The following is a 20738-nucleotide window of genomic DNA, read 5'->3' on the forward strand; positions in this document are numbered from 1 at the left end:
TAAAAGCAAAGTTAAAAATAGATACTTGAAGTGCAAAGTAGGATTTAATGAATGTATCTTAAAATATTTTGGCAATTTATTCTGCTTGGGAATGGAGAAAGAAAAGGAAAAAATAAACCTAATGAAGAGATATCACCCATAGTCCCCTCACTTTGAAGATGATCATGTTAACATTCTATATATCCTTTTATATATCCTTTGTTTTCCTATTCATGTTTAAACTTCGCTCTGTTTGAAAGTGATCGTGTTAAAAATGAGGATAACAGTATACAAGCTGTTTCAGAATCTACTTTTCCTCCCTTCACATTAAATGAATTTTCTCATTTGATTTATATTCTTTTACAAAATGAAAAGCTATGTGGCCATTCAAACTATATCCAGGACATAAATTTTCATTCCAAAGTTTATGTTATGGAGGTTCTCTTCTGGTATCAGATCACTTTCAGTTTGCCCTTGTTAGGAAAGGATTTAAAAGCAGTGCTGCTGATTAAAGAAGTGGATCCAGGCATGATGAGCTAGAGCCATGCAAGCAATTCTTATTTTTCATAAGTCAGCTAAGCTTGGACAAACCGGCAGTTGGAGATTATTTTTATCATGTGTAATTTAGTAGAACTCCTTCTGTTTAGCAGAATTAGTCCTATCATCACTGTGTCACATTGATGGAGGAATTTTTTTAAAACATATAGATCTTGGTCTTTTTTTTTTTTTTAAAACAAAAAACAGCTTTGTTTCCAGTAGAGGTCTCATTTAAAGGAGGTTTTGCTGCACTTGACTGCAAGATTGAAACAAAACGTTAATGGACAGTTCTTATCTATGGGAGGGGACAGAGGGATCCTTTCTCTCCCTCTCTTGTTCATCTGGCAGGAAAGTTAATCTAGTGGCTCTGAATTTAGGGAAGTGGGCTTTCTTTATAGGGGTTCATTTTCTCAAGGGGCATTAATGTTCGATTAAATTTGCTGTGTAAAGAAGTGGGCCCACGGCTCCATGGTGGATACCTTCTCATGATGCTCATGGCAGCAATGCGCTAGGAAAGCTCACCTGTGGCACAGACGTCGGTAACACTGGGTTACAGCGATGGCCTGACAGTGTCATGCTCAGCCTTCTCCCTTCCACCCTACCTTTGGATAACTATGGAAAGCCTTTAGACAAATTGTAAATGTCTGTGTATGTTCAGCGACCCCAGCTGCAGAGAGTGATAACATTAAGAGATACTGAATTACTTTAAACTTCCAAGAGCAATGAACCCAATTTATAAGAAATTTACTTTAAATTCCTTAGTGCCCATCCTTTAGATAGATAGTGATTTATTTCCCGCTTCAGTAAAAGCTCTGACAGGAGAAGAACCTGAACTATACGGACATTTGAGCAGCAGCAAGTCTGGGCACGCGCATCACTTATTTTACCCAGGGATTCTTTGGGAGGGGTGGAATTGTTTGTTCTTTCGGTATGGGCTTGTGTGCATGATGTGTATACTAGAAAAGCCCCACCCTTTTTTTTTCCCTTCAGAGTAATAAACAAAACTTGAAGATAATTCTGTAGTAAAATGAAACTAAGTTGAGCAGTAGTGTTTCAGCTGATACTGAAGCAACCACTGACCAAACCTGTCAAGTGGTCTTATCTGTTTTCCTGTAATATGTATATTTATAATTACTGAGTTTAGAGGTATTTGTTGTTTCCTTTCTTTGCACAATGTAAGGAAAGCTTTTAAATGTTTTATGTTGTTAGATACTTTAAAAAGGCTGTACTAACTTCTGTCACTGTTAAGTTGCAGAATTAGCTTGAACACTGATTTCAGCTGGCCTGAAGTGAGTGTAGAGTGGCGTCTGTCCAAATTAAGTTAAAACAAAGGAAGTTCCTGTGTGTACTTTCCTGTCTCTTACAACAAAAACAGAAGCAAGCAAAAAATCTTCTGTAATTGTTAAGCAGTTTTCAGAGTACCTGATATTAAAAGTATGGATTTTGGTATTTTACTGTGCTAAATTGTTTCTTAGAGGTTCTCATCTACTTTATGAAAGACATTCTCTTAAAAGATAATTGTTTTTCTTTTCCTCTGTCAGAGCACAACAATGGAGGAAACAGCTATATGGGAACAACACACGGTGACACTTCACAGGGTGAGTTCTGTTGAGTAAATAATCTGTGTAACTCAGGATCCTGGCAGTTTCTGAAAACAATAGAGGAAAGCCAGATGTCAGGAAGCCAGAAGAAAGGGGAAGAACTTTTCTATAATCCTTTGTTTGAAATTAGAGTTGCAATAAATTCTTTATTAAGGTCAAAAGTGAGCATGATTACTTTTTCATATATCCTTTCAGTTATTTGTATATTGCTGTTTTTAATCATGACTTAAATCAGGTGGCTTATACTTTATAAGTTTTGAGTGATCAGATAAAAGACACCGTATGCTAGTGTAAATGTGTAAACTGTTTTAGTGTTTCTGAGTATATAAGTATGTATTGTAAGCTTGGGGTTTAAAATTGAACAAGGTCATGCAGGTAATAAAATCTTAAAAGATATTCCTTGTTTTGAAACATGTAGAACCAAGCTGTTGCTTAAGCAATTGCAGATGGTCAGAGAGCAAATCACAGTGATCTGGGTAAGAGTAAGAACTTTGTGGTACTTCCTGGAGGCCGAGTGGTTAAGATTCTGCGCTTCCACTGCAGAGGGCATGGGTTCAGTCCCTGGTCAGGGAACTTAAGATACCGCATGCTATGTGACTCTAGAACTGGATGGAAAATTCTGAAATGAGGATTAAGGAAATGATACCTTTAAAATACTTATGTTAAAAGAAAAAAGGAAGAGCTTTGTCTGAAATGAACCTGTTTGGAATTTGAATCCTAGCACTCCCTGCTTCCCTTTAGAAATGAGCACATGTGGTCCAACTCACTTCTAAAACTTTGGTTTCCACAGGTGTAAAATGTGGCTGATGCCACATAATTGTACTTGGCATAAAGTTGTGCTGCCCATAGGTCTCCCTCTTCCTCCCTCTGAAGAGAGCTGATTGCTGATTCCCCTTCTCCTTGGAGAATGTGCAGAAAGAGATGAGAGAACAGACAGACGTTTTACACGTACTGTTTCTACCCGCTGTGTCCATTACTAGCAAGTTAGAGAAGGGGAAAGTCATGTTCCTAAACCGCGATCTTGTGAATCTTTGAATCTGCACATGATAGGCAACGGGTAAATTCCGTTCAGTTCAGTTGCATCCGACTCTTTGTGACCACATGGAATGCAGGATGCCAGGCTTCCCTGTCTTATCACAAACTACCAGAGCCTACTCAAACCCATGTCCATTGTGTTGGTGATGCCATCCAACCATCTCATCCTCTGTCGGCCCCTTCTCCCGCCTTCAATCTTTCCTGGCATCAGGGTCTTTTCCAATGAGTTGGTTCTTCACATTAGGGGCCAAAATATTGGAGTTTCAGCTTCAGCATCAGTCCTTCCAATGAATATTTGGGACTGATTTCCTTTAAGATTGACTGGTTGGATCTTCTTGCAGTCCAAGGGACTCTCAAGAGTTCTCCAACAGTTCAAAATCATCAATTCTTTGGTACTCAGCTTTCTTTATAGCCCAACTCTCACATCCATACATGACTACTGGAAAAACCGTAGCTTTGACTAGATGAACCTTTGTTGATAAAGTAATGTTTCTGCTTTTTAGTATGTTGTCTAGGATGGTTATAGCTTTTCTTTCCAAGGAGCAAGTGTCTTTTAATTTCATGGCTGCAGTCATTTTCTGTGGTGATTTTGGAGCCCGAGAAAATAGTCTCTCCCTGTTGCCATTGTTTCCCCATCAATTTGTCATGAAGTAATGGGACCGGATGCCATGATCTTAGTTTTCTGAATGTTCAAACTACCTCACAACTGCACTCATCTCACATGCTAGCAAACTAATGCTCAAAATTCTCCAAGTGAGGCTCCAACAGTACATGACCCAAGAACTTTGAAATGTTCAACCTGGATTTAAAAAAGGCAGAGGAACCAGAGATCAAATTGCCAACATCTGCTGGATCATCAAAAAAGCAAGAGAGTTTCAGAAAAACATCTACTTTGGCTTTACTGACTACGCCAAAGCCTCTGACTGTGTGAATCACAACAAACTGTGGAAAATTCTTCAAGAGATGGGAATATCAGACCACCTGACCTGACTCCTGAGAAATCTGTATGCAGGTCAAGAAACAGCAATTAGAATTGGACGTGGAACAACAGACTGGTTCCAAATAGGAAAAGGAGTATGTCAAGGCTGTGTATTGTCACCCTCCTTGTTTAACTTATATGGAGAGTACACTGTGCAAAATGCTGGGCTGGATGAAGCACAAGCTGGAATCAAGATTGCTGGGAGAAATATCAATAACCTCAGATATGCAGATGACACCACCCTTATGGCAGAAAGTGAAGAGCCTCTTGATTGAAAGAGGAGAGTGAAAAAGTTGGCTTAAAGCTCAACATTCAGAAAACTAAGATCATGGCATCTGGTCCCATCACTTCACGGGTAAATTAATTGTTTTGAAAAGAAACAGTGATTTCAGATAAACTATACTTGATTTTTTTTGTGTCTCCCTAAATAAAAAAAAATCACAATAATAACCTTAACTTTTAATTTATAGAGCTAAAGGTATGGCCTGAATTTGTTTGAAATATCCTGATAGATAACATATTTAAATCAGATTAAACGTATATCATCATGTCATTTGGCTAATGTTTATAGAATAATTGGATACTGTTTTATCATATTTTATTAATTTTTCTTAATACCTTCATTGTTTTTATTGGTGTAATTTACACACATTAAAATTCATCCTTAGTGTACAGTCCTGAGTCTGCCAAACGCATTTAGCCCTGTGACAGTCACATAACCACCACTGCAGATAATGTAGAACTGTTGGTCACCCTGAGGTTCTCCCTAGTGCAACTTGTAGTCAGCCCCAAGCCCTCACCTTCAGTGCTTAGCAACCATTGGTGTTTTCTGTTCTGTACATTGGCCTTTTCCAGAATGTCATGAGAGGAACTCATATAGTATGTAGTCTTTTGAGACTGGCTTCTTACACTTAACCTAATGCACCTGAGATTTCTCTGTGATGGACTTGTATCAGTAGTTCCTTATTGCTGAGTAGCATTTCATTGTATGAATATAGAATAATTCGCTTATTCATTCTTCAGCCTGGATACTTTTGGTGATTATGAATAAATCTGCTCTGGTATACAAGTTTTTGTATGCTTATACCTTTTCCTTTCTCTGGGGTAAATTCCTGGGAATGTAGCGTTGTGGGTTTTATGGTAAGTGAATGCTTAACTTTTTTTTTTTTTGTGGGCAAGAATTTTTTTTTTTTCTTTTTTCCTTTTATTTTTATTAGTTGGAGGCTAATTACTTTACATCATTGCAGTGGTTTTTGTCATACAATGCTTAACTTTTATAAGGAGCTGTCATACTTTCTGTACTATTTTGCATCTCAGCCAGCAGCTCATAAGAGCTCGTTACTTTGTATCCTCACGAACAGTTGATTGTATCAGGGTTGGAGTGTTGTTTTCCTCCTCCTTTTTATCTGTTCTAATAGGTATGTTGTGGTATGTCATTGTGGTTTTAGTTAGTAGTTCTCTAAAGACTAGTGCTTATGGCAGAAAGTGAAGAGGAACTAAAAAGCCTCTTGATGAAAGTGAAAGAGGAGAGTGACAAAGTTGGCTTAAAGCTCAACATTCAGAAAACTAAGATCATGGCATCTGGTCCCATCACTTCATGGCAAATAGATGGGGAAACAGTGGAAACAGTGTCAGACTTTATTTTTTTGGGCTCCCAAATCACTGCAGATGGTGATTGCAGCCATGAAATTAAAAGATGCTTACTCCTTGGAAGGAAAGTTATGAGCAACCTAGATAGCATATTAAAAAGCAGAGACATTACTTTGCCAACAAAGGTCCATCTAGTCAAGGCTGTGGTTTTTCCAGTGATCATGTATGGATGTGAGAGTTGGACTGTAAAGAAAGCTGAGTGCCAAAGAATTGATGCTTTTGAACTGTGGTGTTGGAGAAGACTCTTGAGAGTCCCTTGGACTGCAAGGAGATCCAACCAGTCTATGCTAAAGGAGGTCAGTCTTGGGTGTTCATTGGAAGGACTGATGCTGAAGCTGAAACTCTTAATACTTTGGCCATCTCATGCAAAGAGTTGACTCATTGGAAAAGACCCTGATGCTGGGAGGGATTGGGGGCAGGAGGAGAAGGGGGCGACAGAGGATGAGATGGCTGGATGGCGTCACCGACTCAGTGGACCCGAGTTTGAGTAAACTGCGGGAGTTGGTGATGGACAGGGCAGGCCTGGCGTGCTGCCGTTCATGGGGTCGCAAAGAGTCAGACACGACTGAGAGACTGAACTGAACTGAAAAACTAATGATGTTGCATATCTGTTTATGTGCTTATTTGTCATCTATATATCTTCTTTAGGGCTTCCCTGATAGCTCAGTTGGTAAACAATTCACCTGCAATGCAGGAGACCCCACCTCGATTCCTGAGTTGGGAAGGTCTGCTGGAGAAAGGGATAGGCTACCCACTCCAGTATTCTTTGGTTAACTGTGCTCACATATTTTGCCTATTTTTAATTAAATTGTTTGTTTTCTTATACTGACCTTAAACAATAGAGTAACAGTTATTTCTCCAGGCAAAGTGGGTTTGCTGGGGATCAACAAAGAATTGCAGTTAAGGGTCTGCAACCATGGTGAGACAGTACAGGACCCCAGCAGACAATGGAGAAGGGCACTCTTTTATGGAGGAGAAAAGGAAGTTGGGAGGGCTGAAGTAAACAGCGAGTCCACCAGAGGAATTGAGAGCCCAGGGTATTGTGGTTGTTCCCTGGCTGAGTTGTGAGTCTGTCACAGTGGAGCTCCTGACAGGCAGGAAGAGCAAGTCAGTCTTAACTCCTGTTGGGCTCTGCTATTAGGGCAGTGCACTAGTGCATCCCCTGCTGGCCACCTAACTATTTTAATTGAGGTTTCTGTGTATTAATTTTTACACTTACTGTTTTTTAAAATTGTGGTAAAATACACATAACAGGATTTACCATCTGTTCAGTTCCTTTTTTTCCCCAGTTCCTTTGTCCATTTTTTAATTGGGGTTTTATTTGTTGAATTGTAGGAGTTTTTCTATATTCTGTTCATTAATCCCTTATCAGATAGATACATGACTTGTAAATGTTTTTTTCCCATTTCATGGATTACCTTTGCATTCTGTTGGCCGTATCCCTTGGTGCACAGAAATTTTTACTGAGTTTTGAAAGTTTTAATATCTTCTAGATACAAGTTCTTTACTAGATACTGTTTTGCACATATTTTTCCCTGTGACTTGCCTTTTCCCTGCTCTTAACAGTGTCTTTCTTAGAGCATACGTTTTCAATTTTGATAAAGTCTAATTTATTCATTTTTGCCTTTTAGTTTTGTATCTGAGAATTCTGCCAAACCCAAGGTCCCAATTATTATTCCTGCTATTTTCTTCTGGAAGTGTTTTTGTTTTTTTTTTAAATTAAATTTTGTATGTATTATAAAATAAGGGCAAGGGATTTTTTTTTTAATACAGATGTTCATTTTTTTGAACAACCACTTATGAAAAGGTTTATCCTTGCTTCATTTAATTGCTTTCTACCTTTGTCAAAAATCAATGACTGGGACTCTCCTGGGGATCCAGTGTTTGAGACGTGGCCTTCCAGTGCAGAGTGTGCTGGTTCAGTCCCTGGTTGGGAAACTAAGATCCCACGTGCCTCACAGCCAAAAAGCCCAAACATAAAACAGAAACAGTATTGTAACTGATGCAGTAAAGACTTTAAAAATTGTCCACATGAAAAACAATCTTTAGAAAAAAAAATCAATGACCATGTATATGTGGGTCTTTCCCTAGTCTGTTCTATTGAGCTGTGTGTCCTTTTGCTAGTTATTTCTGCTTTGATGATTGTAGCTTTATATTAAGTGTGGAAATCAGGTAGTGTGACTCCTCCAAATGTACTATTATTTTTTAATTATTTTAACTAATTCCTTTGCCTTGCTATATGAATTTTAGAATGTTTGTCAAATTACAAAAAAAATCTGCTAGGATTCTCATTGGGATTGCATTGAACCTGCAGATCCATTTGGGGAGAATTGATTCTTAACAGTATTGAGTATTCCTCAACAGTCTCTCCATTTGCCTTAGTACTGTTTTGTAGTTTTCAGCATACAGATTCTACACACACTTTGTTAAGATTTCTGTACAAGCATATTTTATGTTTCCTCATGCTGTTGTAAATAGTAGTTTTTAAATTTCAGTTTTTGTTTGTGTATTAATATGTAGAAATACAGTTGATTTTTGTTTCTTTTAATAGTGAACTTGGAACTTCTAAACTTACAAGTTCTAGGAACTTTCATGGTAGATTTCTTTTTGCATTTTTCTGTGTGGGCAGTCTTTTGTGAATAGAAGCGGTTTTATTTCATCTTTTTTTATCTGTAAGCTGTTTGTTTCTTTTTCTTGCCTGACTGTCCTAGCTAGGACTCCCAGGATATTGTTGAATAGGTACTGTGAGCAGACGTCTTTTTCACCCTTGTGTGTGATGTTGGCAGTAAGGTTTTTGTAGATGCCTTTAATGAGGTTAAAGAAGTGGCCTTGTGTTTCTATTTTGCCATTTAATAGGCTGAGGAAGTGCCCTTTTATACTTACTTTGCTAAAGGCCTTTTTTTAAAGTCATGAGTAGACTTTGTAGTCATTGTATTTTTGCCCATGCTTTTTTCCTAAGTATTGATGGACATTATCATTAAATTGATTAAAGTTGTCACTCTAAAGGTTTTAGTCTGTTGGTATGTTCAGTCTTGCTTTTTGGAGTTGAACAACCTTCCATTCCCAGGATAAATTCTGCCTAGTTGTGATGTGTTGCTCATCTTGCCTATGGCTGGATTGATTGACTGATGTTCTGTGGAGACACTTGTTTCTGCATTCATGGAGGATACTGGTTAGTACTTCCTCCTTGTGTGTGTACTGGTGGTTTAGGTTATTGGCTAGTACTTTTTTCTCATGTGTTGTGCTGGTTTAGAATATTGGTTAGTACTTTCTCCTCATGTGTGTGCTGGTTTAGGATATTGGTTAGTACTTTTTTCTTGTGCGTGTGCTGGTTTAGGAGTGAGGAAGGCTGCCTGTCTCCTCCCTGCTGTGCATCCTGGCAGACTCCGTGTACAGTTGAAATTCTCTCGACTCACAGTGTAGCTATCTGGTTCTGGAGTTTTCTTCACGAAAAAGCTTTTTTTCTTTGATTTTGTATTTTATTTTCTTTGATTTTGTATAGGACTCTTCAGGTTATATATTTCTTCTTAGCTTTTGGAGGTTTTTTTTTTGTAGCTTTGGTAGTTTGTACCTTTCAAAGTATTTGTTCCTTTTATCTAAATTATCAAATTTATAGACATAAAGTTGTTCATAACACTCCCTTATTTTAATGTCTTAGGATCTATAATATTTTCATTTTTGATACTGATAATCTGTGCCGTCTCATTTTTTGGTCAGTCTGATTGTAGGTTTACAACAATTATATTGATTTTTCAAAATACCTGTTTTTCTTTTTAGTGATTTTTAAAAAATTTTCTGCTTTGTATTTCACTGGTTTCTGCTCTTATTTTAACGTTTCTTCTACTTATACTGGGTCTAAGTTGCTGTTCTTTTTATAATTTCTTAAGGTTAGAAGCTAGATCATTTGAGACCATAGGGTGTCATTTAACCACATACCACATTACTTTTTTTTCCTCTAATACCTTTTTAGTTTTTAAATAAGTAAAATAAAATAAGACACTTAAATTAGCTAAAGTATGTTTCTCCTTTTTTACTGTTTTGCCAGGTTTTCTCAGTTTTGGGCAAATGCTAGTTTATTTTCTACAGATCTGTCTCATTGGCTTAGGCCAAGTAGGAAAACATTCTGAATGGTGAAGAAACAAAAGTCTGATTTTCTGAATGTGTTAATTTAAAAGTGTCCCACCAGCTCTTCATGGAAGTGGTGGTCCTAAGGAAATGGTCTGGAGCTTCTTTCTGTCTGAAGAGAAAATCAGTGTGGATTCCCTTCTCTTGCTCTTCCTGGGCTTCAGGTTTCTTTTGCTTTGAGGAGGGTAGCAGCCCAGAAAAATGTCATCAAAAAATAACTTGGAGAGAAAATGAGTGTGTATAGTTCACAATTCTTTGGTTTCCAAACATGTTTACTGTTGTGCCGGGAACACAGAGCTGTGTGCCTCTGGGCCTCATCAGAGACTAGGACAGAATGGAAATCCTCAGCAACCATCCCTCCAGGAAGCGTTTTTGAAGGTTTTTAAAAATAGACCTGTCACTGTAAGCCCAGAGACTTAACACCAAAGCATAATTCAGTTGACTTCATTCTCTGAGGCTGCCGAACTGTCTTCCAGATGTCTTTCCTTTGGTTTTCTGAGTTGATCCAGAATAAAATATGGACTGTCTAGAGCACTGTCCGCAAAACTTTTACTGTGAAGAGCCAGCTAATAAATACTTCAGGCCTCGCAGGGCACGCATCTCTGTCACAGCTACTTTATGGTTGCAGAAACAGCCATAGAGAGTGGGTTAACAGATGGATGTCGCTCTGTTCTAGGAGAGCTTTATTTACACAGTGGCAGCTAGCTGGATTTAGCCTGCAGTCTATGGTCTGCTGACCACTGATGGAGAGCAGTAGCCCTCTAGGTTTATTGTAAAGAAGGGTAACTGGATCATCCCTACTCAAGATCTGAATTCTTTCAGTTTGGGATGGAACCCCTCGTGTGTATGTTTAAAACCACATGTTTGAAAGGGAGGGCTGTGGCTTCTAGCATCACATATTTAAGAAACACTGGCAAAGGAATGAGACAGTCATTCTCCTAGAGGTGAGCCAAGTGAACTTTTGGAACAGTAGTGTGAAGGAGATAATTTGAGGCTATATGCTTTTGGCAATAACCTGGAGTTACAGACACTGTCTCTTGACAGATAAAGGCAAATCCATACTCTTTGACATCCAATGTCAGTTACGTGAAAGGCGAAGGTAACTTTGTTTTTCAAAAGAATAAAAATCCTGTGGATTAAACTACCATTTTCTGCTGTTTACTGTTCAGAAAAATACATGATATGCTTCTGTGTTTCCTCGTTCTTCTGTTTGCATCTTCAGAGGAAACTCTCTTCTTAGAATACTAGAAGCCATTGAAATCCTATATCCTTCAAAGCTGAGTAATTTAGCTCCACTGTATGCCAAGCACTGCTGTAGTTCTGGGAAGTTTATCAGAAAGGAAATAGACAGCGTTCCTTGCCTCATGGATTTTCTTAGCCTCAGTGATAGATGAATATATGCTCCAGGTGGTTGTTTATCCCATCTCCTCTTGCATTACCCTTTTAGTGGTTGGTGTACTTAGTTATGCCCAATGAAGCTTAATTTCCTAGGAGGCCTATATATTCAACACAGTTGCTTTTCAGAGATAAAATAGCAGCATTGCCCACTAGCAATATAATAAAAACCACAATGTAATTATAATTTTCCTAGTCTTCACATTGAAAAATGTAAACTGTGTGTGAATTGATTTTATAATCTTTATTTAATTCAGTATATCCAAAATATTGTCATTTTCAGCATGTAATTAATATTTAAAAATTGATACACTATACTTTTTCTTTTCCATACTGAGTCTTACAAAACCGGTGCACATCTTGCAATTTCAGCACATTTCAAATGTGGTAAGAATAGCCACGTTTTGGGTGCTTAGTAGTCATGTATATAATGGCTGTAGTAGTGGCAGGTGCCAGGTCTGTCGCTTGAGAGGGTAGTGCATCCAGGGGACCCTGTGTCCCACTCTTCCCTCCCATGACGTACCCATGGCTTTCTTTACTTTCAGATGTTCTCCCTTAGAAAACACGTATGTATATGTTTATAGTTCTTTGAGGAATGAATAAATGCTCAGGAATGAGTTGGTTCCCTCTACTTTGTTATTTTCTGAAAAAGTATTATATGTGAAAGATTAAATGATATTTCTGTACTAAAGAATTACAGGGTTGAGAGAAGTTTGAGAGAGGCTTGGCCATGATGGCAGAGAAGGAAGACCTTGAGCTCACCTGGTCTCCGGGGTACACCAGAATGAACACCTATTTACAGAGCAGTTATTGATGACCAAGATCGGGCATATAAAGATCTACAACTAAAGATGATAAGGAGCCACATGAGATGGGCTGGAGGGGTGGAGTCATGGTCAAGACCCATACCTTTAGGTGGGCGGCCCACAAATTGGGAGGATGATCACAATTGCAGAGGTTCTCCCTGAAGAGTGGAATGTGAGTTCCACTTCAGGCTCCCCAGCCCAGGGGTCCTGCACCAGGAAGATGAGCCCCCAGAAACCCCAGGCCTTGGCTTTGAGCCCCAGTAGGACAGTGAAAAGTAGAGACTTCACTCTTAAAGGGGCACAGAACATCTCACACTGTCCAGGACCCAAGGTAGAGCAGTAATTTGAAAGGAACCTGGATCAGATCTACCTTCTTACCTAGGAGAGCCTCCTAGAGAGTCAGGAGGCAACCACAGGGCTCCCAGGGGACACAGACACTGGCAGCGCCCATTTTGGGGAGCTCATTCTAACCTGTGGCCCCTGTTGCTGGCAAGGATCATTTTGGAATCATCCTTCCAACTCATTAGCACCAGGACCCCCAGGGCTTATAGCCAGAGACCCAGGGACTTGGCTGCACCCACTTGTGAATTGGCACAGCCGTGAGAGCAGCTTCACACAGCAGTGGGCAGGCACTAGCCCAGCACCCTTTGAGCCTCAGCCCCTCTCACCAGTGGTTCCTGGGTTCCCTGCAGCCAGAGACCCCAGGACCTGCCTCTGCCCACCAGTTGGCTGGTACTAGGCCTTGAACCTCTTTCTACTTACTGGTGGGTGGGCATCAGCCCTGGACCTCATCCCTATCTGCCAACAGACTGACACCAGCCCCAAGACCTCCTGGGACCTTGAGAATGGCCATCATCAAAAAGTCTACAAATAACAAGTGTTGGTGAGGATGTGGAGAAATGGAAACCCTAGTACACTGGTGGGAATGTAAATTAGTGCAACTTCTATGGAAAACAGTACAGAGGTTCCTCAGAAAGCCAAAAATAGAACTACCATATAATCTAGCAGTTCCACTTGTGGGTGTATATTCGAATAAAACAAAGACTAATTTAATTTGTAAAGATACATGCTCCTCAGTGCTCCTAGCAGCACTAGTTACAATAACCAAGATACTGAAACAACCTAAGTGTTCATCAAGATGTAGTGCATAAACGTGGTGGAATATTGTGCCATGCATAGTTGCTCATTTGTGCCCAGCTCTTTGCGACCCCGTGGACTGTAGCCTGCCAGGCTCCTCTGTTCATGGGGATTCTCCAGGAAAGAATACTGGAGTGAATGGCCATGCTCCTCCTCCAGGGGATCTTCCCAACTCAGGGATCAAACCCAGCTCTCTCCCACGTTGCGGGTGGCAGATTCTTTACTGTCTGAGCCACCAGACGGTATGGAATATTCCTCACCCATAAAGGAGAATGGAATAAGGCCATTTGCAACAACATGGGTGGACCTAGAGAGTATTACACTTACTAGACAGAAAAAGACGATATGCAGAATCAAAAATAAAACTGGTGAATATAACAAAAAAGAAACAGACACAGATATAGAGAACGAACTAGTGGTTACCAGTGAAGAGAGGAAATGGGAGGTTCAAGATAGGAGTAGAGGGGTTAAGAGATAAAAACTATTTATAAAATAAGCTATAGGGTTATATTATATAGGATGGGATTATAGCCAATATTTTTATAGTAACTGAAAGTATAATCTATAAAAACTTGTATCGTGATATTGTATACTTTAATAATATAAACTATATATGAGTAAAAAAAATTTAAGCAGTATGTTGTACACCTAAAACTAAAAAAATTAAATGGGGAAAGTGTGTTGAAAGCAAGGAATCTAGTTAAGAGATAGATAATACAAGGTCAAGCAGATACGTGTTTCAAATAGAGAGGTAGTTGAATAAATAACCTTGGAACAAGGGGCCAGGATAATTCAGTGAAAAAAGGAATAGTCCTAACTGATAGTACTGCGACAACTGGTTGACCACATGGAAACTAGTGAATTTTGACTCCTATTTCACACCAGGAACATAATTAACCTACATGCTCAAAACCTAAATGTAAGTTAGAAAAAAACATAGGAATAAGTCTTTATGATCTCAGGTTAGGCAGTGATTTCTTAGATAAGATCTTGAAAATATAAGCAGTTAAAGAGTAAACAGGTAAAATGAGGCTGCATCAAAATTAAAATTTTTTGTGTTTCAAAGGAAACCAAGAAACTTTCAGTAAGAAAGTGAAGAGGATAACCCATAGCATGGGAGAAAGAAAATATCTGCAAATTGGGTATCTGATAGGGGCTTCCCTGGTGGCTCAGCAGTAAAGAATCTGCCTGCAGTACAGAAAGACAAGGGAGATGTGGGTTTGATCCACGGGTTGGGAAGATCTCTGGAGGAGAAAATGGCAACCCACTGCAGGATTCTGGCCTGGAGAACTCCGTGGACAGAGGACCCTGGAGGGGTACAGTCCATGGGGTCACAAAGAGTCGGAAATGACTGAGTACAGAGGATGCATGAGAAGGGACTTGTATCCAGAATACAGAAATTGAGAAGTAAAAAGACACTTCAGTTTTTTAAATGGACTGAAGATTTTAATGAGACATTCCTCCAAAGAAGATACAGAACTATTCAGTAAACATATGAAAAGGTGCTCAGTGGCATTGACCATCAGGGAACTAGATGTCAAAAGTGAGAGTGGAATGGCTGTGATCACAGAAGCAGACAGTAATAAGTGTTGGTGAAGATGTGGATGTTGGCTGGTGGAGCCAGCTGTGGTAAACCAAGGTATTCAAGAGGTAAACATAGAATTACATGTGGCCAGCAGCTCTACTCCTAGGCATATACCCAAGAGAAATGAAGACGGATACCAACACAATAGCTTAAACATGAATGTTCATAGCAGCATTATTCACAGTAGCCTGAAACTGCAAATAGCCCACATGCCCATTCACCAATGTTGAATAAGCAAAATGTGTTATATCTGCACAATGGAATATTGCAGAATAAGAAATGAAGTACTGATACGAGCTGTGACATGCATTTATATGTCAATAAAGCTATTCTAAGAAAAGAGGCCAGGAGGGTGGAATTCTGCATGTTTGTTGAGTAGCTTCCAACTAGTGTATGATGGGTAGAAGCAAGCATTTACACTGAGGTGAGGATACAAGCTAAGCTAGGCTTGTTTTATCTGGTTGGATGCCATTGTGTATATTTAGAGTGCATTATGAATGTTTCAGAGCCTTTATTTAATTCTCTGTGGTGGTGTTCAGTCACTGAGTCATGTCTGACTCTTTGCAACCCCATGAACTGCAGCATGCCAAGCTTCCCTGTCCTTCGCTATCTCCCAGAGTTTGCTCAAATTCATGTCCATTGAGTCAGTGATGCCATCCAACCGTTGAATCCTCTGCTGCCCCCAATCTTTCACAGCATTACGACAGGTGTCAGTAACCACATGGAATAAACTTAAGTCTCAGAAAGGTCTAGGGAAATGGTCCCAAAGAGGAGCATCTTGACTGTAGGTCTCTGGACTCAGCATATAATGCTCTTCTCACATGTAAAATTTAACTTTAAATATAGGGAATATTTATGGAATATAATACCTAAAATTCAAAACTGTTGTAGTTCTATCACATAAACTACATGTATATGTAATAAAATGAATCAAATAAAAAGTAGTAACATTGATAAGAATGGGGCCAAAGTTTGGCTTTTTTTTTTTTTTTTTTTTTAAGAACATTGGTGGTAAGTTCAGTTTTGTGGAGAAAAGGACAGGTTTGGAGAAGGACACCCCCCAATTGGAGGTGTCCTGTTCAGTTCAGTCAGTCAGTCATGTCTGACTCTATGTGACTATATGGACTACAGCACACCAGGCTTCCCTGTCCATCACCAACTCCTGGAGCTTGCTCAGACTCGTGTCCATCGAGTCAGTGACACCATCCAACCATCTCATTGTCTGTCGCCCCCTTCTTCTCCTGCCTTCAATATTTGACAGCATCAGGGTCTTTTCCAGTGAGTCAGTTCTTCACATCAGGTGGACAGAGTATTGGAGCTTCAGCCTCAGCATCAGTCCTTCCGATGAATATTCAGAACTGATTTCTTTTAGGATGGACTGGTTTGATCTCCTTGTGGTCCAAGGGACTCTTATTAAGTCTTTTCCAATACCACATTTTAAAAGCATTAATTCTTTGGTGCTTAGCTTGCTTTATGGTCCAACTCTCACATCCATACATGACTACTGGAAAAAAACTATAGCTTTGACTAGACTGACCTTTGTTGGCAAAGTCTCTACTTTTTAATATGCTGTCTAGGTTGCTCATCTCACACACTAGCAAAGTAATGCTCAAAATTCTCCAAGCCAGGCTTTAACAATATGTGAAGTGTGAACTTCAGATGTTCAAGCTGGTTTTAGAAAAGGCAGAGGAACCAGAGATCAAATTGCCAACATTCGCTGGATCATTGAAAAAGCAAGAGAGTTCCAGAAAAACATCTATTTCTGCTTTATTGACTATGCCAAAGCCTTCGACTGTGTGGATCACAAGAAACTGTGGAAAATTCTGAAAGAGATGAGAATACCAGACCACCTGACCTGCCTCTTGAGAAACCTGTATGCAGGTCAGGAAGCAACAGTTAGAACTGGACATGGAACAACAGACTGGTTCCAAATAGGAAAAGGAGTATGTCAAGGCTGTATATTGTCACCCTGCTTATTTCACTTATATGCAGAGTACATCATGAGAAACGCTGGGCTGGAAGAAGCACAAACTGGAATCAAGACTGCTGGGAGAAATATCAATAACCTGAGATATGCAGATGACACCACCCTTATGGCAGAAAGTGAAGAAGAACTAAAGAGCCTCTTGATGAAAGTAAAAGAGGAGAGTGAAAAAGTTGGCTTAAAGCTCAACATTCAGAAAACTAAGATCATAGCATCTGGTCCTATCACTTCATGGCAGATAGATGGGGAAACAGTGGAAACAGTGGCTGACTTTATTTTTTTGGGTTCCCAAATCACTGCAGATGGTGATTGCAGCCAGGAAATTAAAAGATGCTTACTCCTTGGAAGGAAAGTTATGAGCAACCTAGATAGCATATTAAAAAGCAGAGACATTACTTTGCCAACAAAGGTCCATCTAGTCAAGGCTGTGGTTTTTCCAGTGATCATGTATGGATGTGAGAGTTGGACTGTAAAGAAAGCTGAGCGCCAAAGAATTGATGCTTTTGAACTGTGGTGTTGGAGAAGACTCTTGAGAGTCCCTTGGACTGCAAGGAGATCCAACCAGTTCATCCTAAAGGAGATCAGTCCTGGGTGTTCATTGGAAGGACTGATGTTGAAGCTGAAACTCCAGTTTTTTTGCCACCTAATGTGAAGAACTGACTCATTTGAAAAGACTCTGATGTTGGGAAAGATTAAAGGCAGGAGGAGAAGGAGATGACAGAGAATGAGATGGTTACATGGCATTACCGACTCAATGGACATGAGTTTGGGTGAACTCCGGGAGTTGATGATGGACAGGGAGGCCTGGCGTGCTCTGGTTCATGGGGTCGCAGGGAGTCGGACACGACTGACGCCTGAACTGAAATGAACTGAACTAGGTTGCTCATAGTTTTCTTCCAAGAAGCAAGCCAGTGGGAATTTGCTGTGCCTCAGGGAACTGAAACAGGTGTTCCTGTGTCAACCTAGAGGGGTGGGATGGGGAGGGAGATGGCAGGGAGGTTCAAGAGGGAAGGGTCATATGTACACCTATAGCTGATTCAAGTTGATGTTTGACAGAAAACAACAAAATTCTATAAAGCAATTATTCTTCAACTAAAAAATAAAGAAAATTTCAGCACATGAGTGGGCAAACCATTCCTCTTGATAGAAAAGGTCAGACAGTAAATAGTTTCAGGTTTGTTGGCCATATGGCCCCTGTTGTAACTACTCTGTGCAGAAGTAGTTATTATGTAGAGGAGTGGGCATGTCTAGTGTCCAGTGGAATTGGAAAGTAACTGAACAGAATGTAGGCCTCCTATTTACCATCAGATTAGTTTCACTACCAGGCAAAGGTGGAAGTATAGGTTAGTGTTGCTTGTGGCTGCCTGTGGTCTTGAAAGAATGAAATATGATGGAAATAAAATTCTTCTGATGCTTTTAATTCATCCAAAAACTATAGTCATGTTTGTGTGTGCACATACAAATAAATGAGATCATATTATACTGTTTTAAACCACCATAATAAAAAAAATCATTATCTTGGACATTTTCTCATGTAAAGATATGAAAATCAACTGTATTTTGATGCATCTAAATTTTTCTATGGTTAACATATGTGAGAAAAGTGGATTATTTTCCATTTCTTTTGAAAATGCCTCTGAAAAGCACCATGCTAGTCTTTTTGTAAATCTACTACAGAGTGTGCAATTGCCTTGGGATAATAATAATTATACTACTGTCAATTTTGATTACTGGAAACAGTATTACAAGTTTTTTTTAGCAAATGCTCACGCTGTTCCTCTCCCCATTTAAAAAATGGTTTTACAGCTATCTTGATCATATAGTAGTTATAAACTTTAACCTGTTCATCCTTTAATCCTCATTTAATCTTAGTATTGTAAGTAGGTGTATATTTATCACCAGTCCTTTTCATGTGATGCTTGTCATGTTGATTGTCAGAAAGTTATTTTCTATTAGGAAAGGATCATGAAAATCAATATTCCCTAAGGTCTTTTTACATGTTTAGTAGCTTATTTCTGCCCTTTTATACTTGAAGATTAGCTTTAATGGACATAAAACCCCATAACTCACTGGTTCCCTTGAGTATTTTGGCATAATGGGTCACTCCCCTAATGTGATGGTAATCTGATTTTTATTTCTTTTAAAATTTTGCCTAGATACAAATGAGTCTTCTTCCTTAAAATCTAGTCAGGTTACTTGAATATATTTTGGTGTTTCCTCTGAATTGGTTTTCTCAGATATCTACAGGGATTTGTGTCCTTTGAGTATGTACAGTTTTTTATCTACCTATATAATGTATATAGGAAAGGAAATATTATTTAATTCTAGTGTTAGTGTTTTATTTTTTCTTTTATTTTGGTTTGTTCTTTAGGAACTCCTTTTATTTATATATTGTATCTCTTTTGCCTGTCTTCATTATTTGTCATTTCCTCTCAAATCCTTTTTTTAAAAATCCCTGAATCATTTCTGTTTAAAAATGATTTCTCTGTTTTACTTTGTTTCTTTCATGGTAGTATATTTATTTGTGTTCCTATATAAAATTGCTTTTAAAGTTTTCTAATTAGCATGAATTCTGTCGGCCTCATTTTTTAGTTTTAAAAATTCTTGTTTGTATTTTTATGTCCTGTAAGTTTTCTTTATGCCTTTTCACTTGTTTGATAGAAATTGCAGTTTTGATCCTTTATTTTTCTTTCTTTGGAGCACTCTTTTTGCCATGCTTTCATTTTCCTTAGGGATATTCTGCTGCTCACTGTCTTCTTTAGTAATTTTGTTGGGGGTTTTATCATAATCCCTTTTTTGTTCATTTTTATGGTAAATTAGCTTTCTTGAGCTTTTAGAAATTGGCTTTGTCGTCTTGTGTATGCTCTTGTGTATGCTTCTTGTATGCTCAAGAAACATAGCTGGTGTTTTCGGACACTTTCTAGGTCTGTGCCCTTTGTACCTTGTATATTCTGCTCTCCTGTGCACTGGAGTCTGAACCCACAGTCTTCACAGGACCTGGCACGTCCATGTTGAGAAATCCTGGGGTGACGCCACTCCCACCATTCAGACTCTCTGCAGGCTCCTGCTCTCACTGCTGACTGATTTCAGCTGCTATTATGTCATTTATTTGGGAGTTCCTCTGGTTTTGGGGATGTCAGCTGTCTGTGGCTCTCTTTTCAAGTTGGGAGCATGCAGTCTTAACAGGTGTTGCTCGTCTCCACCTGTATCCTCAATGGGGTGTATTGGTTACCTGGTTTGGTTGTGAATGTCTGTGGGTTTTTGTTGTATAGTTGCCCTGCTTGATTTTATTTGGAGATGCAGAAAATTCCAAATCCTTGGCACTACTACGGCTGCTAATGAGTGTTCAGTGCTCAAATTCATGCAAGTTGTAAAAAAGACAACTCTGTAAAGGGAAATGAGTTAAATTGAATAGTCAGTCAGATACTTACAGTGCAGTAATGTTGATCAGCCACTTTGTGTTAGACCGGTGCAGGGTTGGGCTTAGCTGGGACTATAGAAGCTTGTGTAGCTCCCTCCCAAGTGGAGCTCTGACATCCAGGCTACTTACTGTGCTTGTGCGCGGTCAGAGTGGGCATGGGTACTCAGGGAGCCTACAAGACAGGACTGCTGCCCGTGGAGGGCTGGGATGGTTTTAGGAAGGAGACAGCGGCGAACCTGAATGTCGAAGGGTGAGAAGCGATAGGAATCCCAAGCAGAGAAGAATGTGAAAGCTCAGAGCTTGATATGCGTCGCCTGCTGAAGTGGGGGCAGTGGTGACGAGTGTCAGAGCCAGGACCGGTGCTGGGAAGCTCATTGGCTGTGCCTTTCAGGATACTGCAAATGTGGAGGGTAGTGGAACAGCAGTGTCAGATTTGCTCTAGAATAATAATCCTTGCAGCCCAATGGAGAGTAGACTGGTGCAATGGAGGAGAGGCCAGATGAA

General features: G+C 39.5%; 1 protein-coding gene across 2 annotated transcripts in view; it reads left to right on the forward strand.

The window, feature by feature from the left end:
• TJP1 (tight junction protein 1) overlaps positions 1 to 20738 on the forward strand; it is a 341213-nt gene that overhangs the window by 252521 nt on the left and 67954 nt on the right. For both annotated transcript variants that reach the window (XM_070477665.1, XM_070477664.1), the window contains one exon: positions 2058 to 2114. In XM_070477665.1, the coding sequence (XP_070333766.1) occupies positions 2067 to 2114 (48 nt within the window). In that variant the 5' untranslated portion in view covers positions 2058 to 2066. The remainder of the gene's footprint in view (positions 1 to 2057; positions 2115 to 20738) is intronic.

The sequence above is a fragment of the Odocoileus virginianus genome, chromosome 16, assembly GCF_023699985.2.
Source record: "Odocoileus virginianus isolate 20LAN1187 ecotype Illinois chromosome 16, Ovbor_1.2, whole genome shotgun sequence".
Classification (NCBI taxonomy): Eukaryota; Metazoa; Chordata; class Mammalia; order Artiodactyla; family Cervidae; genus Odocoileus; species Odocoileus virginianus.